Source organism: Neomonachus schauinslandi, chromosome 10 (genome assembly GCF_002201575.2).
Source record: "Neomonachus schauinslandi chromosome 10, ASM220157v2, whole genome shotgun sequence".
NCBI lineage: Eukaryota > Metazoa > Chordata > Mammalia > Carnivora > Phocidae > Neomonachus > Neomonachus schauinslandi.
The window spans coordinates 90,076,588-90,102,551 of NC_058412.1; the positions used below are offsets into that span (position 1 = coordinate 90,076,588).

At 48.3% G+C, this 25,964-nt stretch overlaps 1 protein-coding gene across 1 annotated transcript; it reads right to left on the reverse strand.

The window, feature by feature from the left end:
• Positions 1 to 220: 220 nt before the first annotated feature.
• Positions 221 to 4,013, reverse strand: NXT1 (nuclear transport factor 2 like export factor 1). Its single transcript, XM_021700706.1, has 2 exons — positions 3,563 to 4,013; positions 221 to 957 (listed from the first exon to the last, which is right to left on the reverse strand). Exon 2 carries the CDS (start codon positions 902 to 904, stop codon positions 482 to 484), a length of 423 nt encoding a protein of 140 aa, XP_021556381.1. The 5' UTR covers positions 905 to 957; positions 3,563 to 4,013; the 3' UTR covers positions 221 to 481.
• Positions 4,014 to 25,964: the final 21,951 nt, after the last annotated feature.

Genomic DNA, 25,964 nt, shown 5'->3' on the forward strand with positions numbered 1-25,964 from the left:
GTCAATAAAACTAGCTTCCTCTTAAGAGCAGTTCCTCACTTCCTCTTTACAAGAGTAGTTAATACAGCTGCTTCATTTACAAGCAGTTTTTAACTAATTCTTTAGTATTTCACTAAAGAATTTCATTTCAGGTGCTTTCTACTAAGCTTCTGCCTTTAACCCTCCTTTGCCTCTTCCTTCCTCAAAACTTGGACAGACACATCAAGCAAGGGAAAAGAAGCAACATTTGTATTGTTTTATTTGTCAGAATTTCCAGAACCAGGGTCTCTACTGGACAAATAGAAAAATAGAAAAGATGACTACTTTGAAAAGGCATCTATGACAAACAAGAATACACTCAGAAAGGGGCTCAAAGGACTCCAGCAAATGCAGTTAAGCCAGGGCAGTGTGGCCTGGAACAGAAAGGAACTTGTGTCCCCACATTTTGAGATCTGCGTTTCCCTACAGAGCTGGGCTACAACAGAGGCCTTTCCTGGCCCCACTAGCTGGCCCAGTCCTGGAACCGGAAGCAGTCACTTGCTATTTTCCACACCGTGTTGCTGGGTGAGGCCTGGGCCGTCAGGATGAAGTTTTGGTTAAAGTCCCGTTGTTTGTTGCCTTCAAACTTCACTGTTCCACAGATCACAACAAGGACTGTGGTCTGGCTTGGGGTGGCTTCATCATGGACAGGCTGGCAGTCTACCACATTGATTTGGAACTCACTGGAAGGCAACATTTCAAAAAACTCACTCAAGGACTCTTGTCCCGAAACAGCGTTTCCATTCCACACCAGGGTGGCCGTGCCCATGTACAGGCGGGACAGCAGGCGCCGCCGCTTATCCATGGTGGTGTAGTACACGTTCACAAACTCCTCAGCAGCTCTGCAGGCCTGATCTACGTAGGTCTTGAAGTCCACTGATGCCATCTCCGGCCCTGCCGAAGGAGGCCCAGGTGCTCCTGTGCCTGAGGGAGCGGGGGCTGTGGAGCAGGAAGGTTGAAGAGAACCCGTGTGAATGCCCAAGTTTGTTCTGCCCCAACAATGGAGTAATTCTCCTTTTCTACTGGTGGCAAAACAATTACATACTGTAGGGAGATGACTCTAGGCTCAAATTTTGCTGATGCCTAATCTTACTAAGCCTCAGTTTGCTCATTTTAAAATGGAAATATCACCATTCATGACACAGTTGTAATGTGAGAATTAAACAAGACAGTGTACACCAAGTGCTTAGTTAAAAAGCCTGATACCTACATGTTTAAAAAATGGTAGCTATTACTATGAATTCCAAAAATCTCATTTTGTAAAAGATAGTATATTTGCCTAGGGAAGGTCACTTTTTCCTGGAAGCGTGGACCAGGTGTGACTGCCCCTAGAGAAGTGGAGAAACAGCAGATCCTGGATAAAGACTGCAGACCACAACGAAGGGAGCAGTGGCCCAAAAAAGACCAATCAGATGGCATATGATCCTCGGCTGGTGGTGAGTCTGAGAAAACTATCATGAGCTCATCCAACAGATACTGGGAGAGCAAAGAGAAGGCAGGTTTCTTAAGAGGATGAGAGCAAATGTCACTAGGACAGTACCAAAATAGTGGTCACGATCCTCATGACAAGTAAACCTAGCAGGTGACTGAGAATGAGAAAGGAGGGCACCTAGCTTCTGTGAGTACAAATACCTACCAGGCAAGTCCTGTGAGCCAAAATGGAAAAACAAGTTAAAAATGGAAAGGCAAGTTCTGGGGCACCTGGGTGGCTCAGTCTGTTAAGTGTCCAACTCTTGATTTCAGCTCAGGTCATGACCTCAGGGTCGTGGGATCCAGCCTCGAATCTGGCTCTGAGCTCAGTGCAGAGTTGGCTTTTCCCTCTCCCTCTGCTTCTCACCCCGCCTCAAATAAATAAATAAAAATCTTAAAAAAAAAAAAAAAAGAATTGAGCAAGTTCTATGGGATAGAAGGTGGGGGTTGGTGGCATCAAAAAAAGAATCTCAACTATAGCTGATATGTCACATTTCCTTAAAAAAAAAAAAAAAGGAAGTCTAAAAGCATAAAGAAATATTATTTGCTTGTCTCAGAGTATGGTACAACTGTTACAGTTCTCTGCTCTTTTTTGCGTCATTAAAATATTTCACTAAAAGTGGAGCACCTGGGTGGCTCAGTTGGTTAAGCATCTGCCTTCAGCTCGGGTCGCTCCGGTCCAGACCTTCAATGGGCTCCCTGATCAGCAGGGAGTCTGCTCTCCCTCTGTACCTCCCCCTGCTTGTGCCCTCTCTCTAATAAATAAAAAAATCTTTAAAAAAAATTTAAAAAATAAAATATTTCACTAAAAGAAAAAATTCATGAGCGAACATTACTAAAATAATGGATATGTTTAGATATACAAACTTAAATTTCTTGTTTCAAAGACTAACTTTTTTTTTTTTTTTAATATCAGCTCGTGAAACAGATAAAAGATTTCACATGGAGTTGGAAAAGAGTCAAGTACTCTTAAGGGCTGAGCAAGGTGGAGGCCTCTGTAAAGTAAAGAACTGTAAAGAGCAGGCAAGGAGCTTGGTCATAGAAGTAAGTGGTGACAGAACGAGGCACAGACAGAGGTCTTTGCACTTCCTTCCTGGACTCAAAATCAAACCTCAGCAGACACGGATTCTGAGCTGGGTATCTGCTGCTTACTTTATATACATCATCTCATTTAATGGTCACCACAAAAGGATGAAAGAATTTTACAAAGAAGAAGGGAGAAACTTAGGGTCCTGACAGCAAGCACACTCCTGATGTATCTTTATAAGAAGGCACGTGGCCTTTGAAAATGTCAAGACTATGTTGTCCTCTTACTTGCTTATCCTTTAACAGCTTACCCTTTTTTACTGTCCTTTACCTGCACTTAGGAAATTAAGTCTCTAAGGGCACCATTACAGGACTGCTAGTTTGAAGCTGTCCTTTCATGGGCCTCAAATCCTCTCTTGCTGGAATTCTTGACATGCACATTACTCCTCACCCTGAGGTACCCCAGTCCCTCCACCATCTCAAGTCATTCTCAGAAACGCCCCTTCCTCCACCCCTGCTCAGTTCTGCCAAAGCGACTTTCCAAACACAGCTTAGCAACCTGTCCTGGCCCCATACCAGTAAGATAACCACCTCCTTGTCTTGTGGTTCTGCTACCTACAAAGCTGACAGCTTGCCCTTCTCTATCAAATCAGAGAAAAGAATCATGAAAAGTGAGATAAGTATGAGGCTGTGAAGATGCCGCCTTCTCTCGGAAGCCCACACCGTCAAGTTCTTTGGAGCTGGACCAGAGAAGATCCAACAGGCCTCATTTCTGGCAGAGTCGCTTTTCATCAAACACATAAAGCCAACCCGCCCTGGCCATCTCTGGCCGGAGACCTGCTCCAGTGCTCTTCATCGCCAAGCGGATTTACTGCCAAGCACTTCGCAAGGGCAAAAACCTGAAGCAGCACTGCAACGACACCACGAGGGAAAGGACAAAACCCGGCTGATTCCTGACAATGGGGGGAGAGCGTGGGGTGCACGTGGCAGATGTCTCGTGAGTCCCTGGGCCGACTGCCGGCCGCGGGGGACGGTGGGGGACACTTACCTTCGCGGCTGGTGACGTCCGGGCTCAGCGCGGGCGGAGGTGGCGTCCTCGGTCAGCGGGGGGCGGTATCCCCGGTCGGCGGGGGTCGGCGACCTCGGTCAACGTGGGCGGCTCCAGTCAGCGCGGGCGACCCTGGTTAGCGAGGAGGGGACATTGGCCAGCGCGGGCGTCTCCCGGTCAGCGTGGGCGGCGGCGCCCCTGTCGGGCGCCCCCTGCACGACCCCCAGCTCCACAGAGGGCCGGCCCCCCAAGGTCGCGGGGCGGGCCTGCCGAGGCTCCGCGTTCCTCCGCCGCTCGCCTCAGCAGGAACCGGAAGAGCTGCCCTCCTCCCACCCTTCCTCCCGGATCCGGCCGAGTCGCCGAGACCCCGGAGCCCGGGAACTCGTCGGCGCCGCCCGCGGCTTCCCGCGCGCGGCCAGCTGTGCGCCGCGCAGACGCCAGCGCCCACGGCTCCGCCCACTCCCGCCTCCCCGTGACCGGCAGCTGTGTCAGCCAGCGGGACAGAAGACCGGGAGGCTAGCCCCGCCCAGGTGTGGCTCAAAGGAGGAGGTGGTTTCCGGGAGAGGCGCCTTCCCGAAGACCATAGAAAATCAGCGGTCGAGTTTTCATTGGCTCAACCGGTCATAGAAGCGGGTCCAACTGGTTAGGTGGGATTCTTGATTGGATGAAATCTCCTAGGTCCCGCCCCCAGAGCTAGAGGTGCGTGAGGTCTCTCCCAGCTGAGTGGAGGCCCGCTTGACAGGAGAGCACGGGGGAGAGTGTGTGAGGCGGACTCAGATACTTGGCCTACGACCTCCATTCACCTGCAGTTGGGGTAATTCTAGTTAAATAAAAGACGACTTGATCCAACCTCGGGAAACCAGCACCAGCAGCAGTGACCCAATTCAGGCTTTCACACAGACATAGTAAGTGGGGCGCCAGAATGCCCCGCGGTGACCGAGCTGGTGAAGCCGGCCCTGCCCTTGTTGAAATCTGCCTGATAAAGTATAGCAGCTGATTACTCTCCTTGATAGTTTAAGTCCCTAAGGACACATAGAAGAAAACCCATTTTAGTTAAGTGAGAAACTCAACTAAAAGCGAGAGGAGTCGAGGGTGGGAAGAGTCTAAGTTTGGGAAGTAACAAAAATGTGCCAGAAAGGGAAACAAAGGCAATTTCCTCTCTTGTCCTGGGAATTGAGGAGCTCCGAGGAAAACCGCCTCGTTCCAGCGATGGCCCATGGCCTGGTTGGTATTGTGCTTCTATTCTCCAGCTCTGAAACTAGCTACATTTCAGCCAATCTGCAACCCGAACTTTTCTTTAAAACAACAGGCTCAACAGGATGGAAACAGTGTGGGACTTGGGAAACAGAGTTTACAGCAAAAAAAAAAAAAGAAAGAAAGAAAGAAAGAAAGAAAGAAAAAAGAAAAGAAAAAGAAGGGTTTCTTTAGATACAAGAGCCTCAACTCAATCCACTGGTCTGAGAGACTGAATAATTCCTTCAAAACTGGGAGCCCTCTGGGCATGGTGAAGTTTACTGATGTTGCTGTATCTTTGGAGTGTGGTGCATTTAACTCATACCCTCTTGGCTACCCTTTGGTGTACCTTTGCTTGCATTCCTGAGAGAACCCTTGCTCTCAGATTTCATGACAAATTTAGAAACTGGATGGGCTATTTAATGCAGGCAAACCACCTCCTCCACTTAAATCAAGTAGGTGAAGAATTTGGATTATAAAAAAATAAGGTGGGGCTGAGTAGAGAGTGTTAAATAGCATCTTTGGAGCAGTATTCACACAGACATGTCTTTATAAAGCCTGAGACAGTGAAATTAGGAATTAATGTACAAAAATCCAAATCACAGCATCAATGGAATGAGGGTTGACTGTGTGGTAGATTGGAGGCTGTGATACTTTAGGTTTTATTACGTTTTCCATGTAAGCCTTTTTTATTTCATTCTTGGGGGAGGTATCGTTATTCCTGATTTATAGATGATGAGGCTGAATGACAGAAATCAAGTGCCACAAAGCTGCTTCAAAACTAGAAAAGCTGGTTAGGAGAACATAAGTCCAGCTCTGAGGCCTTGTAAAAGCACAGGGCTTTAGCCCTGGGAGGCAGCAGAGCCAGCAACAGCAACAGGAGGGGAGGAGGGCAGGAACCTTTCAGGTTTATGTCTCCAGCATCTAGAATTGTGCCTGACCCACAGCAAGGGCTCAGTCAGTACTATTTGAATGAACAGGCAGGCTGGGGTTCAAGTCGTTGCTTCACAACATTCTAGTTGCGATGGGTCCTCTCTAACAACCACTCTCCTAGGCTTGGAAGCAAGCCTGCTTTATACTTTCCCTACAGTCCTTGAATTTGGGAGGTTAGAGACACCCCTGACTCTAAGGGACACCACAGTGGCACTGTATGCCCTGAGCACACTATTGGGATGGTAGGAGACCCAATTTAGGCCCCTGAGCCTGGAGAAAGTGTTTGATAGGGGATTTGGGGAAAAATGCTTTTTCTCTATCCTTCCAAACATGTGGAATATGGATGGTGCAGCTGCAGCCATCTTGCCACCATGAGGGGGAGCCCCTGGACAGAGAGGAAGACAGAAGATGGGAGAGAACTCAGGCTTTTGGTGGCTGTGTTGGGAACCAAATCAGACCTGAAATTTGGACATTCCAGTTTCAAGAGCCAGTGAATTTGCTTTATTTTTTTTAAATATTATTTAAAGTTGGGCATAAACATAAAGGTATTTATAACTTAACTAGTGTGACTTGATGCACTAGCAGAGTGATGGTGGCAAGTGAGTTAACCTCCCAGAGGCTCGGCTGCCTCATCAGTAGAAGGGGAACAGTAACAATATTCATTTCCTTAGGCTGATGTGAGGAACAAATGAAACAATGCATGGTAAGTACTTAGCACAGGCCAAGCACAAAGGAAGCATCCAGAAAACGTTAGTACACTTGATGTTTTGCATTGGCAGCAACTTCCTTATTTGCCAACAATTCCTCCAACAACTGGCTTTTAAAGTTGGGACAAGTGTAGTGACAAATTGGTAGGATTTATCATCAAATTACAAGCACATCCTCTGGAAGATGAGCCTGGCTTAAGCAGCGTTGGAGCCAGCAGCCCCATTTGCTACGTGGAGTCCGTTCAGGGAGGAAGGGCGCATCTGGTCATACACGCTGACCCTCTGGCAGCTCTGAAGACAGGCCTGACTTATGGATATTTAGGTTCATAAACACAGGAGTGAGCTTTTCCCCATTATCAGCGTAGCTCTCTGGTGCAGGATCTAACAGCGTTTGTTTACCATGAGAGGCTGCATCACTTGGCGCCAGGCAATCTACAGCAGTGGCTGGCCAGTTGTGCCCCCAGTGCATTGTCACCAAAAACAAACATGTGTGGCTTTTCCCCCCGCCGTCTTAGCAGAATCAAATGAGCTGCTGCTGGACCAGAGTGAGCTGGGGCTACATTTCTGTGTCACTTGAGGCCCTGAGTTTTGGGGAGATTCTGGGAAGGCAGGAGTAACTGCCCATAAGCTTAGGAGCTGAGGTGTGGCCTTGAGCAGAGAGTAAATGAAGGAGATGCAGAGAACTATGGCACCAGAGAAAGAGAGGGAAAGAGGATGAGCTAGATTACACACACACACACACACACACCTCTCATAACTTACACATACACACTCATGAGCTGGCTCCCTTGATTCTCGGTAGTTTCTCATCCTTATTGTGACAGATTATATTTTCCAAAAATATTTCAATCCCACATGCTTGTCTGGAACCTTGCCTTGCCACACTCCCCTCGACTCAGGCAGGCCTATGTGAGTGTGTAACTTCTGAGATACAGCCTCTGCTAGGCTTTCTTGGTACTCCTATGCTGTGAGTAGCCCAGGCCACATGGACAGGCCTGTGTGGAGGGCAACCCTGGCAGCCAGCAGTCCTTTGAGTGGACGGCTTTGGAAACGGACCCTCTAGTCCTGGGTTGGGCTACCCGGGACTGGTGTGGCATGGAGCAGAAATGAGGCTTCCCAGCCAAGCCCAAATAGCAGATTTGTGAGCAAAATAAATGATGTAAGCCACTAGGGTTCATGGCGATCTCTTACAGAGCAAGAGAGCCAGGACTCTTTCTCACCATCATCCCCAAGTCTTGCTGAGGCCCTGCCCCAAGCTCCAGGAGATAATCTCAAGTGACAATACCTCTCCTTTAAATTTACATCTGTATGAATCAGGTTTGCCACCTGCTGCCAAAGGAACCTTGAAGATGGGGCCCCAAGAGGCCTTACAAGGCAATACCACCTCAAAGAACTCACCACTGTCCTGAGGCTGGCTCCCTCCTGATCTCTGAGAGTTAGTCAAGACTGTACTTTAGAGAAGGGTATCAGTTTGTTATCTACAGCCAGAACCAGCTTCCCAGACACTAGCACATGCTCCTTTGCAATACAAGCATATTCTCAGTGAGCAGGTGAGGGGGCATCCCAGCAGCATGAGCAGGTACCCCATGAGCACGGGTCAGAACGAGGAGAGGCAGTGGTTGCTAACGGGTTATGGAGCTGACAGGGCTGAAGGACCTCTGTCTCCAGGAAGAGAAGTGTCCCCAGGGGGACCAGATACTGAGTTCATGAGCAGAGCTCCCTCCTACCAGCACCACCTATGTTTACCCCTCTTTTTGTGAGTTTCTGCACTCCGCTGGCAAATACTTCAATCTGCTCACTGACATCATAGCCTTGGGGGCCATAAGCCTCCTTTCTCTTAAAGATGACATTATGTTTGTCTGCCCCGGTTAGTTAGTGTTTCACTCACTTTTAACCCTGAGGGGATGGTCTTAGTTTTCTGTTTTAAGCAGGTTTCATGAATTCATGTATATGAAGTGGCTGGTGTGCAGATGTCTTGGTTTGGATTGCTTCTCCAAGAGGCAGAAGTCACTGATTTGGGAGGTGCAGGAGCACCAGTAGGGGAGTGGAGAATTGAGAAAAAGTACATGTGGTATTGTGATTTATAATAAGAAATATATATTTGGTCTTCTGTTCCTAGCACAGAGCTCCTAAAGCCCTCAAAATTTCCTAAGTGTTGAGAGCCATAAAAGTGTTAATTAAAGGCTTTTTGTTATGTTAATGGGGTAATTTTTAGGAAAGCCCTTGGATCTCTGAGGATGGGGGCTGGTTGCCAGGGGAACCAACCTTGTGACTAGAGGGTTGGAACTGTCAGTCCCACCCCTCAACCATCTGAGAGGGGAGAGGACCTGAAGATTGAAATTTAATCACCTCTGACCAATAATGTAATCAGTCATGCTTATGTAATGAAGCCTCCCTAAAAACCCAAAAGGATGGGGTGCAGAGAGCTTCTGAGTTGGTGAAACAGGGAGATTTGGATAGAGTGGAGTTGGTGTGCCTGGAGAGGGCATGAAAGCTCTGCATCCTCGCCATACCTTGCCTTGTGCCTCTCTTCTATGTGACTATTCCTGAGTTATATCCTTTTATAACAAACCAGTCGTCTAGTAAGTAAAATGTATCCCCAAGTTCTGTGAGTCATTCTAGCAAATTGATTGAACCCAAGGAGGGAGGGGATCATGGGAAACTCTGATTTATAGCCAGTAGATCAGAAATATGTGACAACCTGGACTTGGACTCCATGTGGAGTCCCTATACACACACTAAAGTGTGTATAGGGGGCAGTCTTGTAGGACTCAGCCCTTCGTCTATGGTATCTAATGCTATCTCCAGGTAGATAATGTGAGCATTGAGTTGAATTGTAGGATAACCAACTGAACCAACTGGTGTTGGAGAATTGCTTGGTGTAGGGGGAAAAACCCACACATTGAAATTGGTGGTCCCAATCAGAATATTAGTAGATTACTCAGCCAGCTCCCACCATGGTCAATGGAGCCTAACCATGCTTCAGAACTCAGCATAGAGCAGAGACAGAACACAGGCTTCAGAAGGATCCTCCCTAGAGGGCCGAGGAGGATGGAGCTGGAGTATTCACATACCAACTCCTTTGAGTTGAGGGCTGCTGGGGAGGGTGTCATTTCCTTGGCATTTCTGGCCTGCTGGCAAGAGGGGCCAAGAAGTCTCCCTTCCACGTATGGAGAAAGCCCTTAGGCATTTGGAAATCAGCCTGTAGTTCACTGTTAAAAAGGATACAGCAGGCCGAAAATGGGATCACTTGTGCTAAACCTCATGCCATCAAACCAAGACTTAATACCTAACCTAACTGAAGTTTCAGCTGCCCCCAGAAATGTAACCTTTAACCGGTCAACATGGAATTACCTGGTCAGCACTAGTGAGATAATCCACCCTATAGGCCCTTCCATTCCCCTTAGGAAGGCAGCTTTACCTGAAACAATGCATTCTTTGCTAATAATTTCCTTTTCTGCTCCCTTTCTGCCTTTAAAAACCTTTCCTTTTCTACAACTCAGGGGAGCTCCTTTCTGCTTGCTAGATGGGATGCTGCCAAGTTTATGAATTGTTGAATAAAGCCAAATAGATCTCCAAATTTATTCAGTTGAATTTTTGTTTGATTTGACACCACTGAAATGGGAGGTCCCAGGCCCATGGTGGGCACGTGGTGTCGACTGCAGCAGACATTGTGAGTGGTAGTGCACAGAACCCCTGAATGACCTGGCACACTCAGTGTCCTTCATAGACATTACTAGAGGGTGTGGCTTGTGAGGTGGCTGGTGACAGGGTTATTGCCCCCAGACACCCAAGCATGTGGGCTGACTACAGATCTGGGGGGTGGGGCACCAACTCCTCCATGTGCCTCCTTAAGCCATGGTGCCCTGAGCTGACCACATGAGGAAAAGTAAGATGTCTCCTGCCCTCAGTGAGCCCAGGGGGAGAAAACTATCAACATGAGAACCTCAGGGAATGATGGATGACCCTGTAAAATGGCTTGCCCTGGAAATGCAAATCAAAACCCTGGTGAAGTCCTCTTTCGCACCCTCTAGGATGGCTATAATCAAAAAACGGAAAATAACAAGTGCTGGTGAGGATGTGCAGAAATCAGAATCCTCCTACATTGCTGGAGGGAATGTAGAATGGTGCAGCCACCATGGGAAACCATCTGGCTATTTCTCAAAAAGCTAAACAGAACCATGTGACCCCACAATTTCACTTTTGGGTATACACTCAAAAGAATTAATGACAGGTACTCAAGCAAGTATATGAACATGAATAACCAAAAGGTGGAAACAGCCCAAATGTCCATCCATGGATAAATAGATAAAGAAATTGTGGTTTAGCCACACAATGAGATATTATTTGGTCACAAAATAAGTGAAATGCTGACATATGCTACAATGAAGACAGTATGCTGAGTGAAAGAAGCCAGACACAAAAGGTCACATGTCGTATGAGTCCGTTTATATGGAATATCCAGACTAGATAAATCCAGAGAGACAGAATGCAGATTGGTGTGTGCCAGTGTGCAGGGAGGAAGGGGGAAAAACTGCTTCATAGGTGAAGGGTTTCCCTTTGGAGTGACCTGTGATGTCTATAGCGCGTTAAGCTCCTCTTGCTTCATGAGGCTCTGTCTTGCTGCATGCCAGTCAGTCCGTTCCTTCTGCCTGGGAGAGCACAGGCACCTTCCTCCTGCACTTCACTTTGGTCTCATTGTTGCTCATGCTCATGATCAGCACAAGTGATCCCATTTTGGCCTGCTGTATCCTTTTTAACAGTGAACTACAGCTCATGTTCCTGTAGCTGCTATGTGGATCCTGGAGTTCAGGCTCAGCTGTCTTTCTCCGGAGCCATTAGAACAATCCAGGTAGATCAAGCAGAAGGAACATGGGAACTTGGAGCCAGATAGACTTGAGTGACCTAACCCTTGGAGTGCTCTATTTTCTCATCTAAAATCGTGACACCATCCCTAGTGTTGACAGGTGGGTAGACAGGCAATGCCTGTCCCTCAGGGTCATAGCTTGTCATGACAGCACCCCAACATCTGCTTCCATTTTCCTTTCCTTACAAGGATATTGGCTTTTCTGATCAGGAATCCAAGCATGTGGGATGCCTGGGTAGCTCAGTCGGTTAAGTGTCTTCCTTCCACTCAGGTCATGATCCCAGCGTCCTGGGATCGAGCCCCACATCAGGCTCCCTGCTCGGTGGGGAGCTGCTTCTCACTTTCCCTCTGCCTGCCGCTCTCTCTCTCTGTGTCAAATAAATAAATAAATAAAATCTTAAAAAAAAAAAAGGAATCTAAGTATGCTCTTCAAGGAGATTTGCCCAGGGCAGGGCTCTCACCATGCAACATCTTCCTCTCCACCCCTGCCAAGCTCCAATCACACGGGGTCTTTGCTGCCTTCTACAGCCCTCAGGCTGCTCTCCCACATGGCTGTGCTCCTGGCATTCCCCACATCTGCACAGATTCCCTCCAGCCTTCAGTGTCAGGTCCAGGTACCCCTGTCTTCCCAACCTTCCCCACTTTCCTGAACTGTCTGTGGTGCATCCCCTCTCTGAACAGTTCCTGTGCCCCTTTGACAGCCCTTGCTTTGTGCTGTCTGATCCATCTCAGTCATCTGTGGAAGAGCTCTTTCCCAACTGAGGGCTGGGCACATCAGGCTGTGTGGGCCCTGCTTTATCCAGAGTCAGCAGAGATGTTTGAGTGGTGAATTGATCTTGGGCTGATCCTTGTTTTCCAAGAGGCAGCTCTCAATTGGGAGATATGGGGGTGTCTGGGGAAGACACTAGCCCACCAGAGCTGCATGATGTGATGAAGCTGCAGGACTCAGGAAGCAGAGCCAGTGAACAAGCAGTGCAGTGAGAGGGCCCCGTGCCCACCTTCTGGGTCCCATCCCTCCTAATAAAGAGATTTGGGTGTCGGTGAAGAAGAAGGAGGAGGAGGAGAAGAGGAAGCGGAAGAAGAGGAAGAGGAAGAAGAGGAGGAAGAGGAAGAAGAAGAAGAAGAAGAAGAAGAAGAGGAAGGGGAGGGGAGGAGGGGAAGGAGGAGGAGAGGAGGAGGAGGAAGAAGAAGAAAGAGGAGGTGAAAGAAGGAGAAGAAGGGGAAGGAGAGGGGGAGGAGGAGAAGGGGAAGAAGAGGAGGAGGAGAAGGAAGAAAAACAAGGAGAAGAAGAGGGAGCAGGAGAAGGAGAAGAAGGAGGAGGAGAAGAGGAAGAAGAAGGAGGAGGTGAAGGAGAAAGAGAAGAAGGAGGAGAAGGAGAAGAAGGAGGAGGAGGAGGAAGAAAAACAAGCAGAAGAAGAAGAGGAGGAGGAGGAAGAAAAAGAAAAAAGAAAAAACAAAATTGCACTTGGCTTGATGGGCTTGGTGCCTTGATGGGTGAGGAGGATTTGAATAAGGAACCAGAGTCTTGGGAGCTCAGAAGCCAGTTACAAGAATTTTCTTTCTTGCTAGCAACCTGGGGAAGCTGCATAGAGCAGATGGTGGGAGTGCCTTCCATTTTCTTCTTCCTGGATGAAGGTCCTCTGGCCACAGACTCCAGCCTCACCCAAGGCAGGACAGGATGCCCCAGGGTTGTATGTTTGGAGGGGGGCTATACCCAGGAGCCTCCCTCGACAATGACAGAAAGGGGATGAGGGATAAATATCCCTGCTTCCATGACCTTTGGGTGGGTCATGCCCTCCACCATCCTCAGGAGCTCCCCAGAGACTGACCCCAGTCTCTGATAGTACCAACTTGCCCATGGACTCGCCTTGTACTGGCTTCTCCCTACACCCCAACAGGTGTATTTTGTGATCACTTCCCCAATATGCTGCTTATCCTTGAGTGATGGTCTCAGAGTCTGATGCTGGGGGAATCCACTCTGAGCCTTGAGCAAGAAGACAAGGCTGTCAACAATAAAACTCCTGGGGAATCTCTTGAAGTGTCCGTATTTTGGTTTTCAGGTCTGTTTCAGTGACAAGCAATAATAAACCCAACCACATTTAATTCTAACAAACTATACGCAGAGGTTCCCAAACTTGAGGAAGTGTCAGAACCCTCTGGAGGGTTTGTTAGCTCACAGGTGCTGGAGTCAGACCCAGAGTTTCTGCCACAGTAGGATGGGGTGAGGACAGATTTGCATTTTTAACCAATCCCCAGGGCATGCTGGAACTGCTGGTCCAGGGACCACACTTTGAGAACCACCGCTCTCAATTAGAAAACAAAGCACCTGTGGGTAAGGGCTCAGAGGTGTTCCAGGATGAAGGTTGGTGGGAAATGCTCATTGAGGCATGTTTCCTAGTTTCTGCTGATAAAATGACCCCACAAATCCAAGCCTGGAATTCTAATGTGTTTCATGATGTTAAAGTACTAAATCAAGCATATTTTCCACTCCCGTGGCAATTAGTTCAGACCTCCCTGTGGAGCAGTTTTCCTACTTCAGAAGCTCTCTGGACTCCTCCAGCCCTTCATTCTGAGTTGCTATTCACAGCAGTGGCCACAGGAGTGCGGTCTACACTTTGGAGAGAACTGTTCTTGGATTCTGAGGGGCCTCTGCGCAGATGTGAGGACTATAAGTCTGTTCTCATCATGAACAAAAGCACTCCATTCCTAGACCAAACATTTGAAAATGTTGCAAAGTCCAAGGACATCTCATTTGACTTGACAGGTGGCTGTGCAGAGGGACTTCTTTGATTTTTTTGTTTTGTTTTGTTTTTTCTTTCCCTAGGAGGAAGTTTTAGAAGCCTTTTGGAAAAGTGGATGTCCCTTTGCCTTCCCAAAGCAGCAGAGCTTGCATTTTTTGGTGTTTGCTATTTAGAATCCCTGAGGTGGTGTCTTAAAATGCCACTTTATTAGTGTTTTTGGTCAAATATTTGGCATTTTGAACTTCTATCCAGGAGTGGTTTCAAGGCAATATAAATCAATAGTATACAATGGGACAAAGTGGCTAAACAGGTGAGAGGGTGGAAGAATCAGCTCAGGTCCCCCAGGCAGCCAGCTCTTATTAGCCAGGTCCATACCACATGGAGGAGAGTTGCTATGTCACTGACCCCCACAGAGGCCCGCCCCTTGGCTTCTCCCCAGGTGATCAGATGGTCAGCACAGGCCAACACTTGCAGTCTGGGCTTCCTACTCCATGGGCCCCTGGAGGTTCTTAAGGCAGTGAGGGATCCCCTCTCTGCTGGGCATACCCTGGGGGCCCTGACCAGGAGAGCTGCCCTCTACCCCAAGCCTCCCAGTCCCACCCTCCATAGTCCTTGGAGGGCCTGGTTTTCTGGGAGTGCTGAAGGGTAGCTGTCAGCGAATGGCCAGGTGGCTCTATCCACTTTCTAGTAACCGTCAGTCTTCTACACTGAGTGGAAGCAGAGGCTGCCTTTAATTTAATTTAAAAACTTAAACTTCTGGCACTTGTATAGAAGAGTTCATAAAGCAAAGCTAGTGCCTCTTGTCCTGCCCTCCTTCCCCTCCCAATCCATGTCCCTGGGGCAAACACTTGCAACTGTTTCTATTTAAAAAATCATTCTACAATGATCTATTTAAAAAATAGAAACAGTTGCAAGTGTTTGCCCCAGGGACTTGATCTCTGTTATCTCTATAAATCGAAACAATAAACTTGTAATTCAATTGCTTGATTTATCAAGTTTAGGCAATGTCCAATGACCCCATTACAATGATAGCTCAGTTACAAGGTAGGTTCTTAGCAAATTTCATCATGTTTAGTTCCATCATGTTTAGTGACCTTTGGAGCTTTAAATAAACGATTACCCCTCTGCTCCTTATTCCACCTGTGATAGATCTGCTCTCTCAGAGGAGGTTAGCAGTTTTCTCAACCATTTCTTCTAAAGTTCCATCTTCATACATAGTGAGATGCTGTCACACATGGCCACCCAGCCTAAAGACTGTGCTGATTAGTGTCTCTCACAACTAGCTGTGATGTATGACTCTTCTGGTTGATGAGATATAATTTAAAGTGTTGTGTGGGACTTCCCAAAAGTAAGGAGGATGGGCCATTCTCCCTCCTTTCTCCATTCTACTACCTGAAATGCAGATGTGATGACTGGTGCTCTCGCTGCTCTTTTGGGCCAGGAAGATGTGGGCTATATACTAGTGATGGTGGAATGGAGATGGAAGGACGGCTCCCTTGTGATTTCTTGGAGCTGCCTTAAGAGCTCTGTATGCTTATGTGCAGCTTCTTTTAAGTGACTGAGAAATACAAGCCTTTTTTTTTTTTTTTACATCATTTGGGGCTCATTTGTTAGATGGTATAAAATCTAATCCTAACTAATGTAGTTAGGAATGGTTTGAGTATATTTACCTTCCATTCTACAATGATTATATCTCTTATTCTTTTTCTAGATGGAATTTAAATATTGAGAAAAAATAAATACAGTTTATGTTACTATGCCCGTGTAACTGTGGATCACTACAGATCCACACAGTATGTGAGGATTTGCTCTTCTCTCTCTCTCCCAAATCTGTACCAACCCAAGGGTGATGTTCTCAGATTCAAAGTTCAATATGTTCTCTTGTTCTACACTTCTTAAATCATGCTCACTTTCCTTGGTGTAGAATTTTGTTTTTCTTAGAATTAATTTTTTTAAGTTTATTTTTAGTAATCTCTACACCCAACTTGGGGCTCAAACTCACAACCCCAAGATCAAGAGTCACATGCTCTTCTGACTAAGCCAGCCAGGTACCCCCTTTTCTTGGAATTTCTAATTGTTTTTATCTTTGTTGCTCTTGCTGTTGACAAAATAAGAATGTGCCTTCATCACCTCCTATAGTCTGCCAGCCTTTCAAGAATACAGTTCGTAGACTGAAATACCCTTTACTACTAGAGTCATCCTTTTTTTTTTTTTTAAGATTTTATTTATTTATTTGAGAGAGAGAGCGAGAGCATGAGCAGGGAGGAGAGGGAGAAGCTGGCTCCCCGTGAGCAGGGAGTCCGATGCGGGGCTTGATCCCAGGATCCTGGGATCATGACCAGAGCTGAAGGCAGATGCTTAACTGACTGAGCCACCCAGCCATCCCACTAGAGTCATTCCTTATGGACCTTTGGATCTTCCAATTTACATGGGTTTCTTTCAACTTGGGAAATGTTATTCTATTTTTTTCCTGCATGAATTTCTCCTCTCTACTTTCTCTACCTTTTCTTTTCTCATAATTTTGACCTTTCTCTCTCTCTTTGTCTATGACCTGGTGTGATGATAAATTTTATATGCCACCTATCTGGATGCCCAGATAGCTGGTAAAATATTATTTTTGGGTATGTCTGTGAGGGTTCTGAAAGAGATTAGCATTTGAATTGGTAAGCTGAAGAAGAAAAGAAGATTGCCTTCACTAATGCAGGTGGGCGTGATCCAATCCATTGAAGCACTGAATAGAAGAAAAAGACAGAGGAAGGGCAAATTTGTTCTTTTTCCTTGAGCTGAGACAGTCATCTTCTCCTGCCCTTTGATATCAGTGGTCTTGGTTCCCAGGCTTTTGGACTCAGACTGAATTAGACCACCGTTTTTCTGGTTCTCCAGGTTGCAGACTGCAGATCATGGAAGTTCTTGCCTTCCATAATCGCATGAGCCAATTCCTAGTATAAGTCTCTCAATCTCTCTCTCTCCCATCTGTTTCTCTGGATATCCCTAATACATCTGGGAATTAAAAAAAGAAAACTTTATCTTGCATCCTTTCTATTGATTTATTATTTGTCACAATTTGCCAATTATATCTTTATTTTCTTTTTTAAAGATTTTATTTATATTTGACACACACACACACAGAGAGCACAAGCAGGGGGAGAGGCAGGAGAGGGAGAGGGAGAAGCAGGCTTCCCGCTGAGTAAGGAACCCAATGTGGGGCTCAATACCAGGACCCTGGGATCATGACCTGAGCTGAAGGCAGAAACTTAACCAACTGAGCCACCCAGGTGTCCCTATATTTTTATTTTCTAAGATTTCTTTCATGATCTCATGTTCTCTGACTGGTCCTTTTTTTCCTCACATTTTGTTCTACCCTACTTTTTTCTTTTCTTTTTCTCCTCCTCCTTCTTCTCCTCCTCCTCCTTCTTCTTCATTTTTAATGTAATGCTTACAATAGCTTCTCAGATTTCCCAAGACCATGGTTAAGTCCATGGAAACCTCTGGGCAGTCTGATTCTGCTGTTTACAGCTGCATGGTCTTGGGCAAGTTAACTAATCCCCCCTCCTCCCTCCATTCAAGTTCATCAACCACAAAATGGAGGAGACAACAGAAACCCTCTCATTATCCCCACCTGTCAAGTCTCTGGTGAGGGCTGTGGCAGATTGCATTGTTTGAGGTGGCCACACAGTGTTGTAGCTCTCCCATGCCACCTGCTTTTACATGGCTGATGCTCCGCCCTGGGATCTGGACAGACGTGAGTTTCTGGCCATGTCATAAAAGGTGATGGTTTCCACCTGGTTCCACCCCGTCTCCCCTGTCTCTGTCTTGGAACCCTGGCCCTTGAACACAGCTACCACGTTGTGAGAAAGGCTGAACGGGGCCAGTCTGAAAGAGGACTTGGAGAGGCCATGTGGGAAGGAGCCCAGGCCCAGGTGACAGTCAACATCGACATTCAGGTGCATAGTAAATGAGTCTCGTGCCTCTGAGTTTCCTAGCTGAGGCCCCACATAGCATGCAACAGGATCCGGCCATCCGCACTGTACCCTGCTGAACTTCCTCACCCACAGACATCATGAGTGTAATAAATGGTTGTTTCATGCCACTAAGTTTCAGGCTGATAGAGTAAGTGTCACAGGCCCTTAGCTGTGACAAAGCATGGACTGATCTGATTAAGTAGGCCCAGCCTTGTGCCCAGGTACGGGGTGGGGTTTGTGGCAGCAGGCCAAACCAAAGTGCCCTGGGGCACCCGGGAATGAAAATGTGCTGGAAGAATCACTGAGTGAGAGAAAGCACAGACCTTGAGGCTGTGCAGCTCTGTGTCTGCCACGTGGCCCCCTGGTCCCCCTCCCTGCACAGGTCTCTTCCCTCATAGCACATACAGCCTGTGATCGTAGCGGGCAGCCATGCAGGCAGCCTGGTGTGGACAAGTTGAGAAGCAACCCCCGGGCAGAGGCTGCCACACAGGCCACTGCCCTCCGGGGCACAAGCAGAGGACCCTGTCTGGAAGCTCCACCGCACCCTTGGTGGTGGCAGGACTGAGGGTGCTGAGGCAGCTGTGAAGTATTTGACGGTCTGGAGCGCTCCTGTGTGAGGCTGCTCATCCATGGAGTTGATCCCAGAGAACAAAAGTCTCTAAGAAATGCTGCCAGAGCTGCTCTGGGAAAAGCCCTTCCGTTTTCCTTGGAAAAGTCTTTCTTTAGTTCAGAGGACACTGAAACCGAGAGCCCTTGCGGCGTGGCCCACACCCTGCTTGGCCTTGGGCTAGAGTGATGGACGGGGACCATACAGCTCACCTTTTGTCACCAACGGTCCTCTGGGTCGGCTCCTGAACCCCTGCCAGCCTCACTCTGGTGGCTAACGGCCCTTCTGCGGTCAGCTTCCGAGGGAAGTTGGTCTGAAGCTGTCAGCACAGCAAGAAGAGCCAAATGTGAAGTCGGGAGGAGTCTGTCCCCACAAGTTAAACAGAAGCGGCTGCAGAGCCAAGCTTATTCTTCTTCTTCCCCCCGGCCACACTGAAATCCCCACGGTCAGTTTTGGGCCCCTGGGGACCGTTTCCTCTCTCAGGAGCATGGGGTCGTGAGGACTGCGGGCGGCCGTGAGAAGAATAAGGCACACAGGCCAGAGTCCAGGGCCTAAGACATTGATGGTGATGGGATGCTGACAAAGACACGAATGTCTGAGCATTTCTCAGGGCTTCCCTGGCTTCAGTTGCTCCATCTCAGATCATCACGACAGTGCCACCAGGTATGTCTTAGGTTGGGTTCCCTGGAAACATGCTCTGAGGTGGAGATTTGCGTATGGGGGCCCTGGGGGTGGTGCTCAGTGGGGGGCCACGCCTGGGACCGAGGGAGCAGCTGGGCCATGATACCAGTGCAGCGGAGGCCTCTGCTGCTCCCGTGGGTGCTGGAGCTTTGCACATGTGCAGAGACATCTGAAATTGAGGCAAGGGTGCCCATGCCCCTGCCACAGCAGTCAGGGAGGGGACAGGCCCTTGGGTGGGGCAGCTCCCTTCAGGTGGGAGAATGAGTGCCCTGGTCCTGGAGGAGGGGAAGGGTAGCTCGGCTCAGTACTCCCTACACATGGGTACTCTCAGGATCCCTTGCTAACTGCTGCAGAAGCAGGTTCTGAGAAGCAAGGGGATAAACCCACCTGCGGGCGGCATTGTCACATGGCCCAGAGGTCCTGACCACATAGCCAGTCTACCTCCCACTTTCCCGCTGTGACAAATGTGGTCAGGTCACAGTGAAGACCTAATTGAGTTGCCACTGTGAGCTGCTGGTCCATCCGAGTCCACAGGAGACGTGCTGGAGCGGTAACCAGCTTGGAAGCAGGCACGCGTACACCATGGTCATGGGAGGTGCATGCAGCCCAGCATGCTCAGCCTGTCAGCTGCATTCATTGTAATGCCCATTCAGGGTTGGCTGGAAGCTATTGTAGGGTCCCAGCATACCTCCATTCACTCCACACACCCTCTGCACCCACCCAACGGAATGTAAAAAGTTTTTGTAAAGTCTTTAACTGGGTCGAGTCGAGTATACTGTCCAGATGGTCCCAGCACCGCATCACTATCTGAAGGCTGTGTCCTTGGGGCAGCCTCTGGGAGCCAGTAAGACAAGCAGAATGCACATTCCAAGGACAGGGGAGGGATGAGGAGCGTCTGATTGCTGGAGTCTACCTCATGGGTAAACTGGCTGTCATGTCCTCTGAATGACCTCCCCCAACACTTGGGGAGGTAGTCCCCAGCATTTGTTGCCGGCCTCTCTCACTGGTCACCAGCCAAGTCTTGTTCATCCTGTGGGGTCCAGTTAAGGTTCTGACTCCCCACGATGCTTTCTCAGTGAACTCCAGCCCACTTCCAGCTCAGCCTTCTTGATATGAGGATTCATGTCCCAGACATTCAGTGGGCCTCCACTGGGAGCTGGGCATGTGCTGGTGCTCAGAGCGGGCAGAGCCCAGCCCGCTGTACCTGGAGGGAAGGTGGGTGAAGATGTGGACTTCTTTAGCTATTGCGTACAGAGGGCAGCCACAGTCAGGTCCCTGCTAAGCACCTTCGGAGCATGGAGTCATTTAGCTCTCTGCCAACACTGTGGGAGGCTCGTGCATCTCCAGTGTAGAGAGAATAACCGGAGTTTGGAGAGGGGCCACCTTGATGTTCCATCCAGGTACTGCATTGCCAGGTAGGGCCTTGCCACCCGAGAATGGGCCCCTCCACCCAACATGCACCACTGACCTAAGAATGGACCTCCTGACCTAAGAACTGGACTCCCCAACCCACGTAAGTGTAAACTCCCAGACCTGAGGATGCATTCCTCAACCCAATATAGATTAACACATATAGAGGGGGCAGAGTGTAGAGGAAGGAGGAAGGGCAAGAAAGAGCAGGTGAAGGTTGGATGGTGGATACTGTTGGCCCTTTTATGACCTGGCCTTGGCAGTCAGACAGTGCCCCTTCTGCTGCCTGCTGCATTTGGGATGGGATATAGATTGAGTGTCCATCTTTGGAAAGGACAGCCTGGCAGCAGTTATATGACATGACACCATGGGGTTAGCTTTCGGGGTGCTAGACGGAGGCAGGAGGACAAGCTAGAGACCAGAGCAAGGGCTCTATTGAATGCAGTTGCTACTGGTGGTGGGGAGTGATGAAATAGAATGGAATATGATCGGGGAGAAAGTCTGGAAGACATGGGGGCTGACTGCAGGTGGTGGGGAGAGGGAAGAATGAGGATGAACCCAGGGTCCTTAGTTGGACCCCTTTGTATGTAGTGATGCCACCAGATGACATAAGGGATACAGAAGGAGGGGACTGGTGTAATTTTGGAATACTGTGTTGAGTGGGTTATGGGTGTCCCAGTGGTGAGGCCATCTTGTGTTGGGGTAAATACAGGTGAGACTCCTGCTCAAGCTGTGCATTTGTGACTGATGACAAGTGGAAGACAAAGCACAGGCATGGCTGACCGGTTGGCGTTGGTTCGGGGTGTACAATGAGAAGCAAAGGAGCTCAATTTTTGGTGTTCCCGGCATAGAAGAGGCTCTCGATAAATGGCAGCCATCATTATCACATCACGTTGTATGTTTTTCCAAAGGTCTTTTGTGTTCTTTGCATCAGCCAGTATATTAGCTGTATTTTACTCTCGCCACAGGTGCTTCTTTCTCTGTCGAATATTAGAATTTATTATACTTCCAGTGGGAGAGAAAAGTGGGCATGGTGAATCAGATGGGAAAACAGAGCTGCTTTCAGAGTAGAGTGAGCTCAGAAAAGATTGCTGGGGTGTGATGGATCAGTTCATGCAGTCACCTGGGGATGCCTCAATGACTCGAGTACCTGGAGGAAAAAAGCATGTGGGTGGTTCGTGGAGGAAACTCACCAGTTAGGGGAACTTTGGAAGAGTTAAGGGGGGAGGGTCTTCAATGCAGTTCGTGGAAAGGACAGGGGCCCGAAGCCGCTGGAGAGATGAAATGAAGGGTGGATCTGGGCATGATAGCCAGCCACCTAGGGGGGCTGGTCTCAGGCTGACTGCTGGTGGGAGGAACCTGGAGGTGCAGACTGGGCTTCTCCGACTGGAAGCAGCTCCTTAGCCTCCAGCCCTGGAGATTTCCACTTTGTAGATATCCATCCAGCACATTTTCTGAACCATTTCTATGCAGGATCTTCAGCCAAAGTTTTCATTTCATTAAGCATGCACTGAAAGGCAAATAGGTCACATCTGGGACCCCCACGCCTCAGCAAAGGTTGTGAGTGCAGTGGGCTGTCCCCCTGCACAGTGGGTGGGTGGTAATTTTACAATCCAGAGATTGATGGAATTCAGCCGGGCGCGGTGGTGCGCGCCTGTAGTCCCAGCTACTCGGGAGGCTGAGGTAGGAGGATCGCTTGAGCCCAGGAGTTCTGGGCTGTAGTGCGCTATGCCGATCGGGTGTCCGCACTAAGTTTGGCATCAATATGGTGACCTCCCGGGAGCGGGGGACCACCAGGTTGCCTAAGGAGGGGTGAACCGGTCCAGGTCGGAAACAGAGATTGATGGAATTCAAAAGACATTCTGGTTTCATGAAGGGGAGAAGAAATGAGATTGGGGAGGCTTAGATTATCCATTTTGACTTACCTCCCTCCACACAAAACAGGCTTGAGAAACACAGCAGAGGGATGAAAACAAGGAAAGGGTGCCTGGGTGGCTCAGATGGTTGAGCGTCTGCCTTCGGCTCAGGTCATGATCCCGGGGTCCTGGGATCGAGTCCCGCATTGGGCTCCCTGCTCCTTGGGAGCCTGCTTCTCCCTCTGCCTCTCTCTCTCTCTCTCTCTCTCTCTGTGTCTCTCATGAATAAATAAATAAAATCTTTAAAAAAAAAAGAAAACAAGGAAAAAGGGGCTTAGCTGACATCAGACAGAGGTAAAGACAAGTGACATCTGGGTTCTGAATGATTTGTCTTTATTCATATGTTTTGGTTGCTTTCAATTGATTATGGCTCTTATAAGTTGAATCCATATAAGAAGGGCTTGAGAAACTTACAATAAAAAAAAAAAACTAAAATAGAAATCAAGGGTTATAAAAGCAGTATTTATTCAGGAAATGGTGATGCTGTTTTACAATATTGAGTAGTAACTAATAAATTTAATGAAAACCCTCAAGGATGAGTTAGATGATGATAGGGTTGATGCCCTTCTTACTGACCACCAACTGCTGACCAATCGAAACCAACTGAAACAAGGCAATCATGTTTTATAAATGGGCAATGCAGAAGAGGAATTTCCAGAGAGAACCTAACTCTGTGAAACATCACTTATTACCCTGGGTGGAAATCAGTTCCATGAGCAGCTGTGGCCGGCTCGATTCTGTCATGGGTCCAGCAGCGGGAGAGGTCAGAGCCCACAGCTGGCCTTCAGTCACCTGAAATAAGCCGTGCAGCCTCCATGTTGTACAGTGGACCAGGGTCGAACCAGAAGAGGGGGTGCCTCGACGTGTGTGGATGGGTGGTTGAGGAAGACATTATTGGTGTTGGTAGGAAAATAGGAGTTCCACCTCTGGTGAAATGATTCTTTCTTCCAGGGTCTGGCATTTTATTTGAATGATTCTCTAGAAATTATTTTGAAATTTTCTGCTAAGCAAAGGTTTGTGCATATGTTAACCAATAGCTCACCTTTATCCAGAGAAGGTGAGATAGGAGGTCTGGCAGTTTCTCTGTGGAAATGAAGGGGTTTAGTCTAATGTATTTTAAGATTTATGATGGGAAGGAATGGGGACTCATCAGAATTCTACTATGATGGCTTTTGATGATGCTTTTGGGCCAGAAGGTGACCTGATGCTCTGGACTGTGTCCCTGGGAAAGGGCCTTAGCTGGTCAAATATGGCTTTAGAGAGCAGCTGAAAAACAGAAAGAAAAAAAAGATGTGCGTATGGTCCATTGCTGTTAACGATACCTTCATCTTTCCAGTCAGTCCTGTCCAAAACATGGCACTGGTTCCCTCCCCCTCCTCCCTCAGGTCCCACTATGGGTCCCCTGTTGTATTTTCCAGTATACTTCACTTAGGAAAAAACACCAAAGAAAAATCATGCAAAACAAAACTATCCGCTCCTGGAAGAAGCAGCGTATTCTCCAGAGGTCATTCCCTTTCTCCTTTTAATGTCAATAAAGCCTGCCTCCCGTCAGCAGGCCACCAGCATGCTCTCGAGAAGTATATTTTGGCTTGTAAACTTGTATGCTTTGTGGGTAAATGAGAAGGCCCTGGTTGTCCTGGGGGGCGTGGTAGACCCTGCCCTGTCTGGGTCCTTATACTGGTCACTGCACCAACGATGCCTATGTCTCTAGGTGGGATCAGCTCCATGGCTACAGTTCAGGCTCAGCACTCCTGTGGGGCCAGGCTGAAGCTAAGGGCCTTGTTCAGCTAATTCCCTGCCCTGTTCTGCCTCCCTCCGTCTTTCTCCTGAGCCCTCCTTCGAATCATAAGCACCCATAGTTCTGTCTCAGGCTCTGCCCTTATAAGACTTCACTCAAGATGGGTGTCTCAGCCCCTTCTCTCTCCATCTGTCTCATATGTGGCCCTGTTCTTCTGTTTCTTCCTCCCCTCCGTGACTTCACACCTGGGTCATTGCAAGTGCCTCCAAGCTTCTTCTACCTCCTCTGGGAGTGTAGCACCACCAATTTAATGCATTTTATGTAAGCTGCTGGATTGGCTCCCTCATACAGGTCCTTGTTGCTAAGTATCTACAGTTTGGTTCTCACATGGTGTGTGATGTGCAACCATGAGGCTTGCTCAAAATGCAGATTTCCAGTGCCCATCTCTGATGTTTTGATTCAGTGAACCTGGTCCCCTCCTATCCAGGTGAGTTGGATTTTGAGAAGTAGGCTTTATATGAGACTGATTCTTCCTCACTTTCCGTAAGTGTTCTGTGCCCATTTTGTTCTCCTTTCTGGAGCATCTTCAATGACAGGATGTGCAGACTTTCATCTCCATGGAAGACAAGATTAGCCAAGTCTCTGAGTACAGTCATCCCACATCATAATGTGTTTGATAAAGGAAGAAAAGAAGAAAAGTCAAAAGGAGAAGAATGGCAAGGTCAAGGAGGCACAGCCTGTGTGTGGGCAGTCACTGGGGAATGTTCTGGGCCACTTGGTGTTCCACTGCACTTGGTGAAGTTTTATTGTATCCTTGAGCTGTGCATGCCAAACTGTTGAGAATGGAGGGTAATCACTCAGAACAAGAGTGAGTTCCACACATTGTCTTTGATGGAGAAATTCTCCCAGCTTCAGTCTGTGGATGGTGTGCCAAAAAAATGCATCCAAGATGTCTCATGGAACCAAGAACAATATCTTACTTTTTCAGATAAAATTCTTTAGCTAGGGTAGACATTTCAGTTCTCAAGGACATAATCTTTTCAGAAGGCAACCAATAAGCACATTGGTGAGCATGGCAATGTAACCAAAGAGAAGGTGTCCCTCTGTCCTAAGGAGACTGACCCAGCTTTATTTAACCTATTTTTTTAAACAGAGGGAGTCCACTGTTGGTTTTAGCAGCAGCGAGCCTCAGGGGGTCTGGTTGGCTTCAGGCTTCTGAGCGTACATGGAGGAAAGGGATTGAAAAAATGGGTCTGGGCCCACCTAGAAGGCATGGATGGGTACTGGGTCAGAACCTGCTGGGTCACCCACAGGGTCCAGGGAAGGGTGAGATCCTAAGGTACTGATTGGGAAGGGGGGGGTACCTCGGTGGGACCACACTGCATGACAATCAGGAGGCCTCACAGGGCAGCTCACTTTGGGTGGGGGTGTGGGTCTTAATGCACAAAGGTCTGTTGCTGGAGGAGCCCACGGGGCAGGGGGAGGAGAGCAGCTCATTCCATGGGTGTTCAGAACACAGGCCTCAGCAAACCTGAGGTCAACCGGCCTGAGGTGGCACCATGAAGCCTACATTCCTGGCCCGGAATAAGAGTGTGGTGTTTGAAACC